The sequence below is a fragment of the Bos indicus genome, chromosome 2 (assembly GCF_029378745.1).
Source record: "Bos indicus isolate NIAB-ARS_2022 breed Sahiwal x Tharparkar chromosome 2, NIAB-ARS_B.indTharparkar_mat_pri_1.0, whole genome shotgun sequence".
Classification (NCBI taxonomy): domain Eukaryota; kingdom Metazoa; phylum Chordata; class Mammalia; order Artiodactyla; family Bovidae; genus Bos; species Bos indicus.
In genome coordinates, this window is record NC_091761.1 from 98,170,410 (window position 1) to 98,193,584 (window position 23,175).

At 39.4% G+C, this 23,175-nt stretch overlaps 1 protein-coding gene across 2 annotated transcripts in view; it reads right to left on the reverse strand.

The window, feature by feature from the left end:
* Positions 1–23,175, reverse strand: part of LANCL1 (LanC like glutathione S-transferase 1) — a 49,412-nt gene that overhangs the window by 24,530 nt on the left and 1,707 nt on the right. For both annotated transcript variants that reach the window (XM_019976297.2, XM_019976287.2), the window contains exons 3-4: positions 20,919–21,036; positions 2,926–3,133 (exon numbers count right to left, since the gene is read on the reverse strand). In XM_019976297.2, the coding sequence (XP_019831856.1) occupies positions 2,926–3,133; positions 20,919–21,036 (326 nt within the window). The remainder of the gene's footprint in view (positions 1–2,925; positions 3,134–20,918; positions 21,037–23,175) is intronic.

Here is a 23,175-nt window from a genome sequence, read left to right on the forward strand (position 1 = left end):
ATCTCTCGTTCCTCTGCCTTTTCTAAATCCAGCTTGAACATCTGGAAGTTCATGGTTCACATAGTGTTGAAGCCTGGGTTGGAGAATTTTGAGCATTACTTTGCTAGCATGTGAGATGAGTGCAATCGTGTGGTAGTTTGAGCATTATTTGGCATTGCTTTTTTTTGGGATTGGAATGAAAACTGACCTTTTCCAGTCCTATAGCCACTGCTGAGTTTTCAAGGCTACTACAATTTATTTTTATGAAACTTAAGAATGATTTATTGAATGAGACTTTCTTGCAAACCTCTAAAGCAGAGGGATCCTCAGCAAATAAAACCAGAAATACTAATGCTATTCTAACAATAATTTATAGGAATGAAGAGTGGGAATCAAAACCCATGGTCAATTTGGAGATGATCACTCATTAAAATCTTGGATCCACTTGAAAAATGGGCTAAACCTTTACCAAAGAAGATATACAAATGGTGCACTGGGATGACCCTGAGGGATGAGATGGGGAGGGACGTGGGAAGGGGCTTCAGGATGGGGGACACATATATACCCATGGCTGATTCATGTCAGTGTTTGGCAAAAACCACTTCAATACTGTAAAGTAATTAGCCTCCAATTTAAAATTATTAAAAAAAATGGCATGTAAGTATATGAAAAGATGCCCCTCAACATATGTCATCACAGAAATGCAAATTAAGACAATGAGATACCAATACACATCTATTTAAATGGCCAAAATTTGGAACACTGACAACACCAAATGCTGACAAAGATGGTGGGAATGCAAAATGGTACAGCCCTCTGGAAGACAGTTTTTTCCAAAACGAAACATAGTCTTATCATCAGTTCAGTTCAGTCACTCCGACTCTTTGCGACCCCATGAATTGCAGCACGCCAGGCCTCCCTGTCCATCACCAACTCCCAGAGTTCACCCAGACTCATGTCCATCGAGTCAGTGATGCCATCCAGCCATCTCATCCTATGTCGTCCCCTTCTCCTCCTGCCCCCAATCCCTCCCAGCATCAGAGTCTTTTCCAATGAGTCAACTCTTCGCATGAGGTGGCCAAAGTACTGGAGTTTCAGCATTAGCATCATGCCTTCCAAAGAAATCCCAGGGTTGATCTCCTTCAGAATGGGCTGGTTGGATCTCCTTGCAGTCCAAGGGACTCTCAAGAGTCTTCTCCAACACCACAGTTCAAAACCATCAATTCTTCGGTGCTCAGCCTTCTTCACAGTCCAACTCTCACATCCATACATGACCACTGGAAGAACCATAGCCTTGACTAGATGGACCTTTGCTGCACAATCCAGCAATTATGATCCTTGGTATTTCACCGCAAAGAGCTGGAAATATACGTCCACACAAAAACTTGAATATGGATGTTTTTCACAGCTTTGTTTATAGCTGGTAAAACTTGAAAGAAACCAAAGTGTTCTTCAATAGGTGAATGAATACATAAACTATGGTACCTTTAGACAGTGGAATATTATTCAGTGCTACAAATAAGAGCTATCAAGCCATGAACAGACATGGAGAAGTCTAAATGCATACTAATGAAAGGAGCCAATCTGAAAACGCTATATACTATACGATTCCAACTCTAACACTCTGGAAAAGGCAAAACCATGGAGATGGTAAAAAGAACAATAGGAAGAAGGGAGGAGAGGTTAATAGGCACAGCACAGAGGATTTCAAGGGCAGTGAAACTACTCTGTATGATACTGTACGATGTATACATGTCATTATACACTTACCCAATCCCATAAAACGTACAAAGCCAAGAGTAAACTACACTTTGGGTGATATGGTGTGTCAACACAGGTTCATCACCTGTGGCTAGTGTGCTCTGCGGAGGATGTCAATAATGGTGGGGGGTGCGGTGGTGCTATGCATGTACAGAGCAGAGGATGTATGGGAAGTTTCTGTACCTTCCTCTCAGTTTTGCTGTGAACAGAAAACTGCTCTGAAAAGTCAGGTCTGTTAAACAACAAAACAAAACAAAAACCTTTGCTGGAATTGCAACTCTCTCTGTGTTAGAATATTTAGGGGGAGCCTTGGGCTTCCCTGGTAGCTCAGCTGGTAAAGAATCCGCCTGCAACGCAGGAGATCCTGGTTCGATTCCTGGGTTGGGAAGACCCCTGGAGAAGGGATAGGCTACCCACGCCAGTATTCTTGGGCTTCCCTGGTGGCTCAGCTGGTAAAGAATCCGCCTGCAATGTGAGAGACCTGGGTTCAATCCCTGGGTTGGGAAGATCCCCTGGAGAAGGGAGAGGCTACCCACTCCAGTACTCTGGCCTGGAGAATTCCATGGACTACAGTCCATGGGGTCTCAAAGAGTCACACATGACTGAGCGACTTTCACTTTAACGGTATGGCATGCAGAGTTGCACGGCAGACAGACTTCTTAGTAGAATTCTGAAAGTGTTCAATAAACTTTACTAAAGCAAAAACTGTAGTTTGTTGGTATAAAAGTTTCATAATTTTTCATTATTCACAAGCTTCTCCGGGCTGCCCTGATTTATACTAAAATGAAACTGGATTTGCAAGTTGTTATTTCTGTAAGAAGAGCCATTTTGGCTGTGATCCGTTGGGAGGCCTCTCCCAGCCCACTACAGCACATGCACCACATTTCTTCCAATTACTGATCCTGGATAGGACCCTGGACTAGTAATCACATGACTAGGCTTTTGATCTCATTTATGTTAAGGAACTGATGTTTGATCTGGAACATGTCGGTGTCGTTACATTTGGCTTATTACAAAGATTGTTTCTTAACTACAATTCAGGAATAATGTGGGAATTGATCAAATGACAGCAGTTAAGATTTACTGCTGAGAGAAAAGTACATTCAATAAAATGTTTTTCTGCTCACACACACAGAGTTACGGCAAAATGTCTAGACAGTAGTTCTCAAAAAGAAACCTGATTACCGGGTGATGCACTCTTCCGCCTGCTTCTCATTGTTCATCTTGTGATGCACCACAGCAGCCACTGCCAGGGGGCCCCCGTCCCCGCAGAGGAAGGTTATGGAATGCTTGCTCAAAGAGTTCAGACTTTGCTTTACGTAGCCATGTGCCATCTGTAGGTAGTTAGGGTCCCCGAACACGTCGTAGAGGTGTAAGTAAAGCACAGCAATACCTGAAAAGCAAAAAGAAGATCATGTACAGATAAGGAAAGAGCAGCTGACTGTATTATTCTGGGGTACCGTCTACTCAGCAGTGTTGATTTTTGATAAGCTAACAGCAAATATATATTATCTGGAAATTCAGATGACCTTAGTTCTAGACTCAACTTTATTACTCAGCAGCTCTAAGAACAGTAGGAAAATACTCACTTTTTCTCAGTTTCCTCATCAATTCAAAATTAAAATAGGAACTCTAAACCCAAGTTTACTATGAATCCTGGTTACACTCCAGCTATTGTGTTCGTTTTCTGAGAGTCCTCCTATTCTATTTATTTATTTTTGGCCGTCGTGGGTCTTCACTGCCGCAGGGGCTTTTCTGTAGTCGCGTTGAGCGGGGGCTGCTCTCTGGTTGCAGTGCTCTGGCTTCTCACGGTGGTGGCTCTTGTGCTGTGGAGCATGGACTTCAGGGCACTTGAGTTCCAGTAGTTGCGGCACATGGGCTCAGTAGCTGTGGCTCCGGGGCTATGGAGCGCAGGCTCAAGAGTTGTGGTGCATGGGCTTAGTTGCCCCATGGCACGTGGGATCTTCCCAGATCAGGGTTGAAACCTGCGTCTCCTGCAATGGCAGGTGGATTCTTTAACACTGAGTCACCAGGGAAGCCCCTGATGTATTGTTTTTGATAGCAAAATTATACGTCACCAATTTTTGGTATAATAAATCATCACCTATCTATTTTACAAATAATAATTTCCTTAATAATAAACAAGAAACGTTTGTTCTTATGAGCTGAAAAAATTCAAAGACTGGGGAATGAAAAACTCAATTTTTCTTTGTATAGAAGATCATTTTTTGCATGAGAAGGTAGGTAGAGTAATAACCAAATCCTCCAACCCAGTACCGTTCCAGGCAGGGATTATATGAAAACTATTAAGTTATTTGAGATCTAAGAAAATAAATTCAGTTTCTCAATTTTTTTTTTAACCCTGTTGAAGACCCAGACACTTTAGGAACTATACTAGAAAAGCTGCCAATAACTTTTGCTTTGGGCTTTGATTTGCTTCTTATCCTGCTCTTGAAGGCTGTTATATGTAACTGAGGCCTTGTGTGCATGTCCTCATTCCAAATGCCTGTCACAGTAGATAGAGCCTTTTCTCGGAAGCCGACTGGTTTCAGGGCAGACTCAGAGAGGTGGGGTAGAGAGCCTGCCTGCCTGCAGCATTTCCAGAAACTCATTTCTTCCCTTAAAGTACATTTTCCATCTCATTTACCATTTTTAGACGATACAGAGCCTCTGTTTAAATCTAAATTAATAGAGCCAATCTCTTCATGGATTTTGGGGCTGTAAAAACGCAGTCTGCAAAATTACTTTTCACTGTACTGAGGATAATTTTAAATTTAGATAGTTTTCTCATTTTGCATGGGTAACCTCCAAAGCTTTGTGCTGCAGACAATTCAATTTCGCATGTATATTAAGGCCAAATTTTCATTTCCTGCCAAAGTTAATAACCTTGTCTGCTCTTTCAAAGTGGCCTGGTGTTAGTAATTCCACAAGCTGCTGATCAGACATACCAATACTTAAGGTTTGTAGACGTAAGTGTACAAAACCATGCATGTGGGTTAGAAAACAAAAATTCTCCTTTTCACAAATGATCAACGTCAAGAGCTTCTTCTAGAATTAGGTTCTTAATAGGCTTCATCTCCATCCATACCAGGCGTCTGCAGACAATCTGTTTAAACTGTTACTCTTTGATTTTGCCCTCCTGTTCCCATCACTGCCTGAACTCCCTTAATTAAGTTATGCAGGCACCAAAGCCAGATAATGACATGACTGAGATCTGAGAAAATAAAAAGTGATTAAATACAAGCCCAATGACTGTTTTCCTTTTCAGACCTTTGTCTCTCATCAACAATTCCTTTTGGACTGAACATTTAACAAACAAAACTCATTAAAGGTATGTTCAATTTTAAAATCTAATGCATTTCTCGTGAAAAAACGTAATCATTTACAAGTCTCATGATACTTCACTTAGATGGAAATTTTTTTTATTTCTTTTTGATCAGCAGAAAATTACCTTTCCACAGCTTCAGCTTCTGTTTCTGTGTTTTCATTCTGGGTCTCTGTGTCCACATATTTTGATTAACCAATCTTCTGCAGGTTTATCGTTTACACTAACTACCTTCTTCCCTGCTATGAGACACTCAAGGTGAAAAGGGTTTCGAGTAAGGAGTGCTACTGCCAATTAGAAAAATCTACCTGGCCAAGCTTATTATAAATCAGTCTGTGTGTGTGTGGTAGTCATCAGTCGTGTCAGACTCTTTGAGACCCCGTGGACTGTAGCTCACCAGGCTCCTCTGTCCATGGGGACTCTCCAGGAAAGAATACTGGAGTGGACTGCTATTTCCTTCTTCAGGGGATCTTCCCTGACCCAGGGATTGAACCCAGGTCTCCTACATTGCAGGCAGATTTCTTTACCATCTGCGTTACCAGGGAAGCATAAATCAGTCTAGGTCAGGAAAATAAGGCAAGATGCATTAAATCAAAGACATTTAATGTCCCATCAATATTTTACACCCCAGGGAGCCTAATAATAGAAAAAATGAGGGAACTGTCTGTGACCAAACATCTTGAACTTGATTATGATCTTGTAAACCTTTGACAACAGTCATGTATACATCATCATCTTTGCATAATACTGAAAGCTGACTGATAACTGACAAGGTGGGAAATAAAAGATATAACCTCAATGCTCTCAGAGTAAACTCGAGTACTTACATTTCCTCACAACCCTGGCCTCAATCCAGGCTTCTAAACTCTCTTTTCAAATGGAATTCTTAAATCAAAATGTGTTCTTCCTGGAAAAAGTAAAACAGTACTGCAACGCTTAATATACATTTGCAGTCTCTTGCCCTACTTCTATTCCTGCCTCCCAGAAGCAACCACTTTCAGTAATTTTAGTTATTTCCTGTAGTATCTGCCTCCAAATTTCCGATAATATGCTATGTGCTTTCTCTTGATTTTTCTTCATCAAATACTTCTGATTCACATTTCACTCCAGAAAATAAGGATTTAACTCTTGCAATAGAGACAGCTAAGTGGAACCCCGAAATTTATCTCCCTTTTCTGTAAACAATAATGCCTTGGATTTTAGCTAGGCACACGGTTACCAGGAACAATCTGGGTAAGAACGTGTGCATGGGTAAGTTCTGACCAATGAGACAGAGTGCAAATAATAGGGGTAACTTCAGAAAATGTTCTTGAAGGGAGCAGACCGGCTGTTTCTTTTTTCCTGGTTGGAATGTAGAGGTGATGGTGTACCTAGAGTAGCCATTTCAGACCATGAAGTGGTAGTTCTGTGATGAGGATGGTAAAACATCAAGATCAAAGAAGTTTAGAACCCAGAGGGCTGTGAAGGTGCCACACCATGACTATCTTACACAAGACAGAAATTCTGTTGTGTTAAAGCCACTGTTATTTTAGGTGTATTCCCTTTACGCGAGCAAGCCTAATCCTAAAGAACATAGCTCTCTTCAAAGCTCAGGAGGTAGGCAGAAGGTAGACCACACAGGGTCTTGTAAACCAGTTAAGGATTTGGGGTTTTATTTGAAAAGCAACATTTAAGAGCACAACTAAATTTGCGTTTTTTATATTTCACTGCAGAGGGAGGTGGGAAGGATGTTCAAGTGGGAGGGACATGGGTAAACCTATGGCTGATGCATGTTGATGTTTGGTAGAAACCAATGTAATACTATAAAGCAATTATCCTTCAGTTAAAAATAAATAAATATTTTATACAAAAAAAAATTCACTGCAATTGCACTGTAAGATTTGGAAAAGAATATATGGAACAGTGGATGCAGGAGGAGCAGTTAGGAGGATCGCTGAGGAGTACAAGTGAGAGGCAGAGTGGCTGTAGTGGAGATGAAGTAAGACTGAATGGGAAAGATACCTGTCCGGAAGGTACAAGTCAACAGAACCTGTTGGGGAATGACTGAGAGGGAAATATCAAGATGACTCCCAGATGCCTAACTTCAGTGGCTGGATGGGCGATGGTGCAAGGGGAGGGCCACTTAGGAGGGAAGACTACAGCTATATCCATTCATAAACTCACCCCCAAATATAATTCCAATTCCTATCGGACATTTAATGTAATGAGAAAAAATGTTTTTTAGTGGTTTCTAGAATAACACCCATCAGAACTGGTCATGAGGCTCAATGCAGGATGATATATGGAGTTTAAACTTTTTAATGTTTTCATCAATCACAGAATATGTTACATAATCAAGACTATCCTTGGGTTCAAATTTAAGCAGCAGATAAAATGTCCTTCTCTACTGTTTGGTAAGCAAATGGCAGAATAATCAAGATTTCCTTCCTTTTTCTACCCTTTCACCGAAAAGGTAGAATTTTCTAGAAGAAAATTCTGGACCAGAAAAGACTGAAATGAGATTTAAAATCTGTTTGCAGTTAATTGTAAAAATATGCTCCAGATTGCTTTAGACTTTAGAATTATGTTTTTAAGAAAAAGGAAAGACTGCCCCACCTTTTATGAATCTGGATGAAGTTTTCATTGATATAAAATTTAAGTTAAAATATTCTTCTATTATTTTAGTTGGTCCACTCCATGATAACCACTGTCACTAAACTATGAAAACTAATGCTTTTTGGTCTTAATTTGACTATCTGGTTAGGAAACATACTGACCTATTTTAAAAGAGAAAATAATCCACATGAAACTATACACTGAGATTATTAGTAAAGCAAAATCGAATCCATTATTTTCCCATTAATCTTCAAGTCATTAAAGGTGACTTTATAAGAAGTATTGGGGATAATATTCTAATTCTGTTAAGTAATGAGTACTTTTCTTCAGGAACAAGAGACCATTCCTACTCTGGATGGTGTCTTTATTTCCCAAAGAGTACAGGAAAGTTGTTATTGGGCTGCCAACTCTAGTTTACATGTAAAATCAGACACATTTAAGTAATATCAGTAAAAATGAATCAATAAAGTGTCCTTTAGAAGCAAGCATGGTAAGTCAGTAATTGTTTTAGAAATCGCATGTTAATTCTGTAGTTATCCATAGCCTCGGATGCTGACTTGGTGGAGAAGGAACAGACAGGTGGACACAGTACCCTCTTCTACCGCAGAGATAAAAAATCATCATCAGGAAGTAGGTATGGGAAGAGTGTGGACTGAAAGGGAAGCTTCATTTGTGGGAAGCCTGAAACAGAGCAAATGCAGAGAGTGCTCCCAGCACGTGGAATCATCTAAGCAAATCCACGTGGACAAGAAGACTAGGGGATGACCTGGCTAGTAAGACTGGACTCCTTGGGGGTTCAAATTGTTAAAAACTAGACACAGAAATTTAGATTTAATGCTAATCTAACAGAGTCAGACACGACTGAAGTGACTTAGCAGCAATTGTCAATTTATGTGAAGAAGAAGTATTCAAAAACAGTATTTTTCAAAGATAAATTTAGCTATATGTGTTAGTCTAGGTCCTGCAAGATGGGACTGAACATGTAGGACTTCACTAGGGACATACATAACATGAAGGGGACTGCAGGGCATCATGCCAGCAACTGCATGCTGCTTCCACGTGTGGCCCCTGGACCACAAGAGGTGGCCTCACCTAACCAGAAAGAAGTTGAGAGGTCTAACCCTCCTGGAAACCAAGAAGGAGAGGGACAACCACATATGAATGAGCACTGGAAGTGTCTGACACAGGGCGTGGCAGGAAAGTGGCAGAAAGAGGAAGCCGAATCTTGGACAGGTCAGTTCTGAGATGCTCATTAGACATCTCAGTGGAGATATCAAGTAGGCAGCAGGATGCATGGGTCTGAGTTTAGGGAAGAGAGGTTGGACAAATGTCCTCCAGAAAATAAAAAAAAGAACCTACATATCTCCTGTGATCTCAGAGGCCAGTAGAAACCCAGATACCTATTACTTTGATCTAATAACTTGTGGAATCTGTCTGGTTGCTCAAAACTACAGTGTTCACTATGACAGACTGCAACCATAAGTATCTACAGAAACCTAAGGTAGTTAAAATTAACAAATTTAAAATTCAGTTTCCCAGTCACACTGGCCACATTTCCAACACTTGGAAATGTAATTAACATATGGCTAGTGTAATTAACACATGGCTAGTGGCTGCTGAATGGACAGCAAAGAAAGAGATTCATCACTGCAGAAAGGTTCAAGGACATTACTGCATTAGGGACAGATGTCCTTCTTTATATAAAAAGTTCAGATATCTGGCACTGCTCACAGATCATCCCAGGAATCTCTTGGCTTTAAACTGTTGAAAACTAATTTACTTGAAAGACAAAAAACAAATAAAACTTTGTTGTAACAGAATCCATCCTGGCTTTCAGTATAGATGCTCTGAACCAGATTTTTTTCTATTCTGTTTCCTTCTGTAGCTACAACTCTGGCAAGGGAGGGTGAATTGTTTAGGGACACTTCTAAATCTGCAATTTCCTTACTCAGCTACTTATCCCCAGCAGCACTATAAATATAGCCAGCTGTTGAGAGGTAATTAATAGGAAGCCTTTGAATTTCTGAGGGATCATTAGTCCTATTCATCTTGACCAATCAAGACCTTGATGCATCTCAAATGTCTATGGAGATGATAAAAATCTCCACAGATGTATGAAGCTCTCAAAGCACTTCTCTGTAATTCTGCATTTGAGATTATTCCCTAACATTATTTATTTATTTTACAACCAGCCTACACTGATATAAAAACCTCTGCCATGGTACTTCAGTTCTGCAAGTTATTTCCTCATAGGTTAGGTGCTTTTGAAGACTCTTCTTCATGTATGCTCTGGTGGGAAAAATCACGTTCAGATTATGGATACTGCTGCAACCACTGGAGATGTTCTGTCAACGGCCAAGAACGGGTCTTAGTAGTTTCGAGTGATACAGAGACAAGGACTTCCTAAAGGAGGGGGGATGGGTTGCTTTACCCTAAGTTTCAAACAAACTGTTCCCTAGGTGAAATTTTTAAAGCTCATCAATTTTTTTTCATTCAGATTAATAGAAATATGAGAAATGCAAGTTTTCTCTAAATAACCCCATATAGTATGTTCACCTGCTTTCTAAGCAGGCTGGTATTTTCTAATGCAGTATTTTTAATAATTATCTTAACCTTGTGTGTGTTTTGCGTGTGTGTGTTTCCATTTCCTCAACAAAATGACAATGTCTTTAGTTCAGGGTTCCCAGTCCCTGAAGTTATTCTCCACAAAGCCTGGATGTGAACACTGCACTGACTAGTACATCCAGCCTGTCTTCAGATTAAAGCTGGGCATAGTGCTGGCTTTCCAAATACTCCAGTACTTTTAATACAGGTAATCTGAGGAGGAAACTAGCTGTGACTTTAAATCCTTAATTTAAAAATATTGACCCAAATGAAGAGGTGGAATTGTAAATTAAAAAAGGCAAATGAGCTGAAGAGGTGTCTTCTTTTCTCCATTATCTATTTCCAGAGCTAAACAGGAAAAGGGATTAAAATTTTTAAAAAGGGGGATATTATACTTTCCTCCTTCCTTCCCTTAGTGCCTTGCAGTGTACTGCTTCCTAACTGTCAAATTAGGAAGTGCTCCTATTCTGTTATTCAGACTACCATGAAAAGTGAAAGTGTTAGTCACTCAGTTGTATCCGACTCTTTGTGACCCCATGCACTGCAGCCTGCTAGGCTCCTCTATCCACGGGATTCTCCAGGCAAGAATACTGGGGTGGGTTGCCATTCCCTTCTCCAGGGGGTCTTCCTGACCCAGGGATAGAACGGGGTCTCCCACATTGCAGGAAGATTCTTTACCGTTTGAGCCACCCAGTAGGCCTTAGACTACCGTGTGTGTGTGTGTGTTAGTTGCTCAGTCGTGTCCGACTCCTTGCAACCCCATAGACGGCAGCCCACCAGGCCCCTCTGCCCATGGGATTCTCCAGGTAAGAACACTGGAGTGGGTTGCCGTTTCCTTCTCCAAAAGGAACTATAGAAAGAAAGAAAGTGAAGTCACTCAGTTGTGTCCGACTCTTTGCAACCCCATGGACTGTATGTAGCCTACCAGGCTCCTCCATCTATGGAATTTTCCAGGCAATAGGTAATAAATCCTTTAACACAATAGTTATTAAGAGTAACTTAATTCAGGTTCATGAATCACTGCTTGAGATCGAAGCCTATCTATGCTACTTCCTAGCTGTGTGATCTTACCCCACTTACTAAACCTCTCTGTGCCTGAGCATCTTTATGTATTAAATAACAGTAGCTACTCCATATATGTGTGTGTGCGTGCTAAGTTGATTCAGTCATGTCCGACTCTTTGTGACTCCATGGACTATAGCCTGCTAGGCTCCTCTGTCCATGGGATTCTCCATGCAAGAATACTAGAGTGGGTTGCTATGCCTCCTCCAGGGGATCTTCCAGACCCAGGGATTGAACCTGTGTCTCTTACATCTCCTGCACTGGCAGGCAGGTTCTTTAACACTAGCATTATCTGGGAAGCCCAGCTACTCCATAGTTACTGTAAATCATTCTGATAAGTACAATAGTCTCCAGCACCCAGTAACTACTCAATAAATGCCCAACCCCCCAATAGTCTGTGATTCTGAGTGCTGAATGAGTTGCTTTGTCTCATCACTGATGCCTGATCTAAAGGGACATAAATACAGACGGAACCATATTCTTCTTCCTCCTCCTATCTCCTGCCTCTCTCCTCTCTCACTGGCTCCTCTGAGGAGGGTTAGCAAAGTGTTCCCTGCACATGTTCTGAAAATCTTCCCCGCATCAGGCCATCTCTCTTCTCCTCAATCCTGTTTTCATGTTGTCATCCACTCTTTGGCTGTCCAGAGGCTCTTTAGGGAGTTCTCAGCTGGCATGGTGGTAAAGAATCCACCTGACAACGCAGGAGATGCAGGTGACTTGGGTTTTGATCCCTGGGTCAGGAAGATCCTCTGGAGCAGGAAATGGCAACACACTCCAGTATTCTTGCCTGGAGAACCCCTTGGTCAGAGGAGCTAGGTGGGCTATAGTCCACTGGGTCGCAAGACCTGGACACAACTGAGCACGCATGCACACGAGAGCAGGTAAGTGTAAACTGGGGGCGAGAAGGAGGAAGCCCGCCTCATGGCCAGGTCTAAGCGATATGCTCTGTATCCAACTCTGACACGTATAGAGTGAGTATTATGTATGAGCCCTGTCTCATTGCTGAGTTCACTTCTCAACTGCATCAGAGGTTGAAGGGAATGGGATGTGATTAACTCTTCACATCCTTGAGACATGAAATGAGTTGGATTCTCACACTTTCCCCATTCTGCCTAGTTCTGTTATTGTTTTTAGTTTACACAGATGGTAGCTAGAGTAGTAAAAGAGGTTATTTCCCTTTCATTCATCCATTCATTCATTCAACAAATATTTATTAAGCACCAACTATGGACCTGGCATTGTGTTAACTGCTAAAGTTAATGGAATGAAATTGACAAGACATGCCACCTGGTATTGTGGGTAAAAATCAAATGCTTAGATATATGTCTTCTTTCTTTACCTGCTGTCAGTTCTTCTGACCTACCTACAAACACTTACATCCTGCTCTGTGCTTCACCCAAGCACACTGGTGATATCTAAACCCTACAGCTGTTTCAAGCCTGTGTGTCAGCCATTTATTAATAAGATCACTGACAGCACAATGACATCAGCACCTTATAAATTGTAGGCAAAAAGAAAGCAGGCAACATTCATGGTGCATTCATCTATCTAGTGATCATTGTGAAGGGCCCTCACAGACCCAGTGGAGATCCACGCCACTGATTCCTTCCATTTGTCCTCACAGTGCTGGGTGGGAGGCACAGATGCCTCTCATGATGGCGAAGGACACTTGGTCAAGGCTCAAATTAGACACTGAAATGCTGGCTCTGATGAAGAGCTAGTTAGAAGAATATCAAATTGCAAAGAAAAGACACCTGGCCAGAGCAATTCCTTTCAAATATCTGGCATCAGCAGAAACTAAGACCCACATGCTAAAACTGTAGCTCAGAGGCTATACATTTGGCAGCTCAGAGGAACAGCATCTTGAAACACTTTAATAACTTGCATTTAGAGCGTGAGTTAATATTACTTTAGGGATTATGCTGCACATCCTCTTATTTAAAATGTTATCTAACACTTGAAAAGAGGAAATATATGCCAATCTTAGCCTCATTAACTTTGCGAGTTGGTACAGAAGATTGGGTCATGTCTTTTAGAACTAAAGCTGCTAGAGTCCTGTGTGTATTTTTTAAGTGTGAGTCGATCATTATTTTCCTTGGGAATTATCATAGTTGAGAGTGGGAAAAAATGAAACTAAATGAGGGCTAGCACTTCTCCTCATTCCCTCTTAAGACACTAGAGATCAGCCGTCCCCTGGGCTTACTTTTCTTACTTTGTTATCTGCAAGGGAAGCAATCTTTCCTACTAAACGCTAATTTCTAACGTGAGAGAACTTTATCTGCTCACTTAATCCTTTGTAATAACAGTACCTCAGCAGTGCTTCATGTTTTCCACTTTATAAAGCACTTTACAATCTTCTCCCTCCTAGAACAAATCTACTTGGAGCAAAACCCAGATGGCAGGGGGAGTCATGTCCTCTGGTGAGTCCCCATAGATTCCTGGACATCACCCATGTGCGTACTTGCTCAGTCCTGTATGACTCTTTGGGACCCTAGACTGTAGCCCACCAGGTTCCCCTGTCCATGGGATTTCCCAGGCAAGAATACTGGAGTGGGTTGCCATTTCCTTCTTCCTGACCCAGGGACTGAACCCGTGTCTCCTGCACCTCTTGCAGTGGCAGGCAGATTCTTCCCTACTGAGACACATGGGAAGCCCACTGTCAAGGAAGTCCCTATTCATTTTAAAAATGCGAGCAAGTTATTAGATGAATTTTTTTTAAGTTAACTCATTTACCCATAATTTACTTAAAAGTTATTGATACCTTGTCTTCTGTTAGTGCTTCAGGATAGTTCAAAAAACAAGCTACTGGACAGAAATAGATTAACCCTTGCTGGGTCTTTGATCTGGAGTTATCTCTGAAAAATAACCTTTGAAAACAATCACAATTTGTGATTAAGTATATTTACTAGTATAGGAATTTCCTGGCGGTCCAGTGGTTAGGATCCCATGATTCCACTGCAGGGGGCATGGGTTCAGTCCCTGGCAGGGGCATCACCTACCATCACTTAATAGCTGGACTTCAGATTTGATCTTAAGGGGTTTCCATGCCTGCTATTTTTCTACACTATCTGCTGTGTGCATGGGCACATTGAAAGGTTCTTGACAGGGCACCTAAAGATCTAAATGGCTTCCCTTGCCTCCCAAGCTGGGAGTGTATAGCAAAGAACTCTTAAAACTCTATTGGGTAAGGAATAAAGCTAAAAATGAACAACTCAGTGCTTACTGCTGGTGTTTGTCATACATCAATATCATGATGCAGTATACTTCAGTGTATTCGATTTTACAGAGGAGGATTTCAGTGAAAAGAACTGAGGCTGTTCATTTCAAATATCGCTTATTAACAGTTCCAAGAGCTACTGATTGCTTTCAGACTATGGGTAATGTTTTACACAAGAGGATCCTCAACAAGCCTTTTCAAATACAAGCAATTATAAGGAAAAGCTTCTGTTTTGGCCCAGTTAATTTTCTATCCTGAAGCCATGCTCTGAATATATTAATTTAGGATTAGAAAGGGGAAGAACGCTCTAAGGAACAAAGCCGAAGATTACACTTTTCTAGCTGCAAATGCCCATAAATCTTTCTAGGGTTTTTACTCTATGTCCAGTCTCAAATAACTTTTTCCTATACACATTTTAATAGTAGTTATTCTTGCCTTTCTAACAAGCCATGATTCCCTCAATCTTTCCAAATTCCTGTCATGTTTTTGCAGGGCTTATTCTGATTTTTTCTAAAACACTTATAACTGACTAGTCATTAGACATTTCTAAAAAGTTGGTATGGTTCACATTACTTCATTTCCTAGCTTACGTGTTGGTCTTCTTCACTTTTTTACCTATCAAATGTATGGAGTAAACCCAAATGTAGGAGTGGAGAGTAAACTCCAACCTTCGCCCTGCCTCCCACCACCACACACACACACACACATACACACACACACACACTCTCAGGGACTAAAGAGCAGGGCTCTATCTTTGTCACTAACTAGCTGTGTAACCTTGAACAAGGTACTCAGCCTCCCTTTGATTCAGTTTTCTCATCTGCAAAATCAGGGTATGAATAGTATGCATGCCATGGAGTTGTTTTGAGATGTAGACGCGTTATTTAATGCAAAGCACTAGTGTGGAGACTGGCATATAACATCAGTGACTGGCATACGTGCACACACACACCAGCTCCTGTCATTCAAATGTAAATCCTATTAGCATTTTATTAACAAGAATCAAATTTTAATTTTTCCTCTTATCTTTCCACAGTCAAATAATCATGAAATTACATACTGATGATCCTCATTCCTTTAGAAGCCAAAATTCATTCAATCAATGTATTTTATTATTAAAGTATTGAATTGTTTTTTGAACATTAATGTATAGTAATAATGTGTTAACTCTCAATTACTGACTGAAAAAATTGATTATTCATAACACTTCATTCCTGAATAAGCAAAAAAGAGACCAGAGGGATTTGTGGTAAAAATTGCTTCATTTGCCAATAAGAGATAGTTATGGGATTTTAAAATTATTCTTTCTTTTCTACTTAAGGATCAAAGCATATTATCTCTCTGCGGTGTATAAAAAAAGATAAACGCCAAAGAATACAGCTTGTAAAACTGCACTATGACAACCCACAGGGATAAATAAAAGCTTCAGAGATGATATCTGAATCCTATTAAAAGTTTATGTTAATCACTCGCATCACCATATTATATCCTCTGCTTTTATTTAAAAATAAAAGCCAAGGTAATTTTAGCTGTAAAAGAGTTTGTAAAGTGTATGTTAAGTACTTTCTAAAGCGATGATCTGCTTCTTTTGAGTGTCAATTTAAACTTGTATTTTCCCCCTTACCAGTAAAGCAGTATCGTGTTTTCTAAAGCACATACAACACACAGAGGTACTCTAGCAGAAAAGTAATCGATCACTATTAGTCTCAATTTTTGTTGGAAAATTAAAAAATGATGCGAATCCCGTTTTTCAGTTTTAAGTTCATATGTAACATTAAAAACATATGGGTGCTTTTTCTCTTCAGTGAAACTCTTTCAAGATCAAGCTGAACAACTGAGACAAATCTAGGCACAGCATGAATCAAGTACCGTGAAGTTGGGCAGCCTAGCCCTGTGGTTTTCTTTGGAGTCAAGAACCAGAAACACAGATACATGACTACAGGGTGTACTGTGGATTGATAAATGTTACAAACAAATTAAGGACTTCATAACCCTGTGACAAGCCAGTGAGACTTTGAGAGGAAGTGGAAAGGAGAGGCAGAGAGCTATTTACTCAGGCTGAGAAACCACTAATGTTTCACAGTGTTTAGAGCCTGCTGGAGCCCCATTTCTAAGTTTAAGCTACACTTGGCTCTAGAAAAATAATTTATGATTTGGCATTTCTAGAATACTTCCTTTCTATTGCAGGCTTTATGAAAAGACTATTACTTACAGAAATTAAGGAACTTAATTTGTGAGTAAGTGAGTAAGAAATTTGTAAGAAATTTTCAATCAAAATCCAAATATTAATCTCCCTAGAAATACAGAGTAGGCAAAATATTGCTTAGTATATTTCAAACATTTATCAGTTCAGTTCAGAAGTTCAGTCTGAGAAACAGTCGGACTCTTCGTGACTCCATGGACTGCAGCATGCCAGGCTTCCCCGTCCATTGCCAACCCTCGGAGCTTACTCAAACTCATGTTAATGATAAATTTATCCTTATAAAAATTCTCCCAAATTAGACAGCCAGGTTAGAGAGCCTTTTGCAGATAGAAAAATTGTGGCTTACTGTCTACATGCCTTGTGCAAACATAGGAACAAAAAAGGATCCTTTTTCATGTTGTACAGAACTTATAGGAGAGAGTGCTAGGTCTTACCCCAAATCCACGCTCCTCTTTCCTTCAGTAACAGACCCCAGCTTAAACTACATTCACCATCCTTCCTTGTTAAGGGTATGACCATGTGACTAAGTTCTACCCAATGGAAAGAACGTAGAATTGAAATGCTGAGTAGGACTTCCTGGAAGTCTTTATTTTAAAGGAAAGAAATGCATTTTTTCTTTGCCTTTTTCCTCCCTGCAGCCTTGAAAAGCCGATATAATGGCTGGATATTCAGTTGCTATTTGGTCAAAGGAGAGAAGCTAGTGCTGAGGGATGTTGTAGCTATTGCTGAGTCGCTAAGTGGTGTCTGACTCTCTGAAATCCAAAAAAGGGCCATGCCAGAGGATTGGCTGAGGGATGATGGAGAGAAAGAAATGAGCCTGGGTTCCTTCTGACATCCTGAGGCCAGCACCATAGCTCTGGACCACCTCCCTCTGGCTTTCTTTTACATCTTTTTTGTTTTGTTCAGTTGCTAAGTCATGTCTGACTCTTTGCTACCCCATAGACTGTAGCATGCCAGGCTTCCCTGTCCTTCACTATTTTCCTGAGTTTGCTCAAACTCATGTCCATTGAGTTGGTGATGCTATCTAACCATCTCAACCTTTACTTCCCTCTTCTCCTCTTGCCCTCCATCTTTCCCAGAATCAGGGTCTTTTCCAATGAGTTGGCTCTTCGCATCAGGTGGCCAAAGTATTAGAGCTTCAGCATCAGTCCTTTCAATGAATATTCAGGGTTGATTTCCTTTAGGATTGATTGGTTTGATCTACTTGCTGTCCAAGGGACTCTCAAGAGTCTTCTCCAGCACTACAGCTCAAAAGCATCAATTCTTTGGCACTCAGCTTTCTTTATGATGCAACTCTCACATCTGCACTTGACTACTGGAAAAGCCATAGCTTTGACTACACAGACCTTTCTCAGCAAAGCGATGACTCTTCTTTTACATCAGAGGAAAAAAAATGTTATGATGCTTGAGCCACTGTAATTTTGATTATTTTGGGTATATGAAACTGAACCCAATCCTATTCCAAAAACAATCCTATCCAAATCAGCACAGAAAGCAGACCGTATTTCTACTGGGGAATGAAACTTAACAAAATAAGATAGAAATTTAAGGTTCTAATTGTAACAATCATAGTTTCTCAAATAAACTACATATTATATGAAAAGAGTTTCACTGTATGTGATAATAAATATTTAATAGATGTGAATGCTGAAGAAGGAAATAAAGTTTTAAAAAATTTCTATAATTAGTGTTTCCCAAAGGAATGTTATTTTGGAAAAATTAACAAGAGCAAATAATAATGTTTATAGAAATATGACCCTAAATTTGGTGAACAAGGTTAAAAATACATAATCCTCTTTTCCTCAAAAGAGTTACTTTTTGAAAGATAATGAGGCACAAAAGTAGCATACAAAGCCACCCATTATTATGTAAACACTGCTTTGAGACAGAACACAAAGTGTTTTTATTGTGTTAAGATGGTCATGAATGTATTTTTGCTAATAAAATTGCAACTATGAATAGATGATACTTGATAAGATATAATATGATATGATATTCTGTGGTTGAATCAGCTTTAGTTTCTCTCCCAACAAATTTTATGTTATTCAGATGGAACATTTGCATAGGAAAACATTTTACTTAGGAAAACACTGGAGGAGACAATGCATTCTATGTGGGAACAATGGCTTTAAAACAGTGCTTTATCAGGAGGCATTAGGAACCTTGCCTTGAAAGCCATTATCAAATTTATCTAGAAAACCCTATGCTGTATCATAAAATAACCAGCGACTGAAGCAATCCTTACCTGCTTACTATGCCGATTTACCCCTGCTTTCAGGAGACAGCAATGAATATCAGATACTGAAGGATAAGAGAGTTGAAAGACACAGGCAATTCAAAGAAAATGATGCCAAAAACTCCATATTGCCAGAAAAATTTTAAACAAACCTGCATTCTACTTTGGAGTAACTTTTTCTTTTTTCTATTTTCAAGGAAATTTTAATTTCCTTTGATTCTCAACCAGCTCTGCCAATAGTGAAGATTTTCCTTATGTTGTCAAACGATCAATTCAAACTTGAAATCAATCACCACTTCTTTTGCTCCTAAAGCAAGGTACCTTATGATATATAATAATATAAGCTCACCTGAAGGAGGTGAGTTACAGATTTATGTCATTCTTTTAACGATCAGTTATGGAATGAAATCCAACCATCTGTCTCAGTTGTCCTGTTCTGTTCAAATCTTCATAATTTTAAATAAAGAAGAGTAATACTAATCAATAAGATTCATTTACCAATGACTATACTCCTGGAACACAGTATAGCTACTCGATAAATGGCAGCTGTTGCTATAATGTCTCTCTTGAAACAAAATACTTTCATTTTATTCTCATCTTAACATTTGTGTTAAGCTTCTAAATCCACAAAAATTATAACACTATACTATAAAAGGGAGGGTCCAAAATGTAGCTCAGATAGTAAAGAATTTGCCTGCAATGCAGGAGACCCAGGTTCGACCTCTGGTTTGGGAAGATCCTCTGGAGAAGGGAATGGCAATCCCTCCAGTATTCTTGCCTGGAAAATCCTATGGACAGAGGAGCCTGGCAGGCCATAGTCTATGGGGTCTCAAAGAGTCAGACATAACTGAGCAACTAATAATAACACTATCTAGACCACTCCTTTTATTTTATAAAATACTGACTTTAAATGTCCCCGAGATATTAAAATTTTACTGATTTTCTCTGCCTTCCCATACTCAGGAGAAGGAACAGAATCACTTGCCATAACAGAGGATTACTAAGAGACTGCTATTATTAACAGTAAATTCCTCTCCTAGAAAAGCTCTCAAAGTATGCTCTGAGAAAGACCATCACCATCTGCATCAGGACCATGGAGGCTTGTAAACTGCAGATTCCTGGGTCCTGCTCAAGACTACTGAAGCAGAATCTTGCCGTGAGGCCTAAGAACCTGCATTTTTATGATAAGCACCATTGCCTTAAAATCAAATCCAAACTCCTTAAGCTAAAAACCTATTCCTCCTTATCTGCTTTTCAGAATAACTGGGAAACACTAAGTCTCCAAGCTGTGTTTCCTTTAAGATTAGAAAGCTGTCTTCCTGCTCTCGGCATTTGTAAGCTAGCTGCAGTTCAACTTTCCTTCTTTGGTTTCCCTCTTTCTCACTTTTTTGACATCTATGTACAGTTTCCTCCCAAACTTTCTCAACCTCTCAATGACCAGCAAAACAGTGAATGTACATCAATGAGCAATGACTATATTGGAGGATTAGTTCATGGAATCTATACTCTATCCTGAGTTCCTGTATGGACACCTATTCCATGGTAACTTAAAAAAAAAAATGACAATTTTGGACATGTTTTAGTTTCCATGGGTAAATTCTCCTGTTTCATGCACTGCATTTTGGGAATCTTCCCAACTCTTCTAAGTGAAATTCTGTTTCTGAATTAACTATGTAACACTGAACATCAATTTTTCACCCAAGTACGAAAGCCATCCAAATTTGTGTCAGGCATGAATTCTACAAATATGCTTACTCTGCTCTAAATTCTGGACACCGTTAAAGATCCAGAAGATACCAGGTTAGGCTGAGAGCATAGCATTCTCGCCAGAAGCAATTACGCCTATGCAGATGCAGGAAGCACTTAAGGGTGTACCATTCAGCCAGGCAGCTCTCCTCTCCTATGCTTGTGCCAGCGCCCAGTCAGCACTTCATACCTGCCCAGCCAGTGTAAACAGTGCTATCCCGAGGGTCTGCTGACTTCAGGCCTCTCTCCATTTGCTGAAGAAGCTCTCGAATCTTATTGTTCAAGCGTTGTGAAAACTCAGGAGTCAGCTGTAGATAGTAAAGGGAAAACAAGTATCAAACAATATATGCCACTTGGTGTCCTAGACTATAGGCTGTTAGAAATAGGAGGGTGCTTCATTTCCTTTCAAGCTGCAGTTTTTTTGCCTGAGAGAATGGGACAATTACTTTATTTTTAAACAACAAGGATGAATTAACAAAATGTAAAAGTACTACTGTATTTTCTTACTCAAGTGAGGAAATATTTTTGATGTAACTTAAATGTTTTACATAAAAATTTTAATCAAATATTAGACTGCCAGTGATAAACAGGATCACAGTAATTTCCATTTACTAGGAATCATCTATTATCTAAATCAATATTTCTTTTTATAGTAAAAACGATTTTATTAAACTAAGCATAAAACAGAAGATATTTGCTGTTTTCAAGCAACTGGATTTTCAGTATTCAGATGCAATGTTAATTCCCTAAAGAAATACTAATTGCTTCTGTTGTTTAAAAAATGATGATAATTATTTATAAAAAAATCCATTTAGAAAAAAATGTATAAACATTTAAAAAAAAACTGTAGAAGTAGCATAAAAAAAGCTAAATAAATTCACAGATATTAGGAGCCTTCAGCAGAGTGGAAAGAACATTGGATCAAGACACAAAAACCCATGCCCAGCACAGTGCCTGGCAGGCTACGGGCCTCACAAATATCGCTCAGTGAATGAGCCAGGCCACATCCTTGTCTGCTATTAGCTGAGTGCCTGTGCTCAACCTGTAACTTCTTTATGCTTCAGCTGCCTTGTAAAGTCAGGATAATAACACCTGACTACCAATGTCAAAGGTGCACTGAGGACCAAATGAGACCGTGGGTCTCATACCCTTTGCCTTCAGGGATTCAAATGCTGACATTTTTACCATTTTAAGCAATCCAATGGTCTATAAAAATATTTTGGCTATAGACTGAAAACACACTAAGACTGGGATGTGGAGTTGGTGATATCCATATAAAGGACCATAGGTGAAGGGCAAATGGTGAGGGTTACCAAAAAGTTATGTTATTTGTTCTAATAACTGGAAAACATTTAGAAAGTTCTGGATACATTGAATCATGAAGTGTCTTAAAAGGTCAGTTTAATATATACCTCTATTTGTAGTAATCTGCTCTGATTCTCAGATTTGGATTTCACCAAGCAGTAAAATAGTGAAATAATGTTGGGGAACATTACAAAGGTACAAACATTTCATCAAATAAGGACGGTAAAAACATATGTAACAATGACCTGCAGGCATCATAACCTCATTTTTTTTAAAAAGGGCATTTTTAAAAAATGTAGGAAGGCAGTAGGAAAAAAATGTAGGAAAGGCAGTATCAGAATTATTACTGGTAATAAAAGACATTAAATTTTACTGATAACTTAAGGCAAATCATCTAATAAGGCAAATCAGATGATCAACCATATCTGGGTTATTTATTATAAAGCATCACTATGATCCCTTATTTCACACTCTGAAGAAGAAACCACATTGTTCGACGGATACACTCCCATCATTTAACAATGTCTGCCAAGACGTTAAGATTTCAACAAGCCTTAAAAATACATTTAGTAAGATAAAATATACTTCAGTATTAATATAAAAGGCCTATAAATCTTGACTAGATAGAAGAGTGCATCTACATAAGAACATGTCATATTCTGTTCGTAGATCATGGATAATTTATCATCTCGCCTGACCTTACTGTAAGCGACAAAGAATAATGAGAATGCCTCAGCCTCAAGAAGGGACATTACCTTCTATTTGGCACATAATTGCATTTAATAAAAGCGACCTGCCTAAGAATATTGATTGCTTGTGGCAGACCAAAAAATTATTCAAATCTAGCAATAATATGAAGAGTTTCTAAAAGCCCATTTTCAATAGATGCCAGAAAACAGAGCAGTTTCTTATTGAAATATTCGCATTAACAAGTTAAGGAGGACAGATCTCCAGGGTCTGTTCCTTAGTGTTCAACATTAAACAATTTTAGAAGTGGGAGGAGGATTGTCCAAAAACCATGTGACAGGCAATAAATTACACTATTATTTTGGGGCCAGAGTTCAAATTTATGAGTATTGTTTTTTTTCTCCCTTAGATACAGACTTAAATTTGTAATTAGCATTTACTTTATAAACATCCTA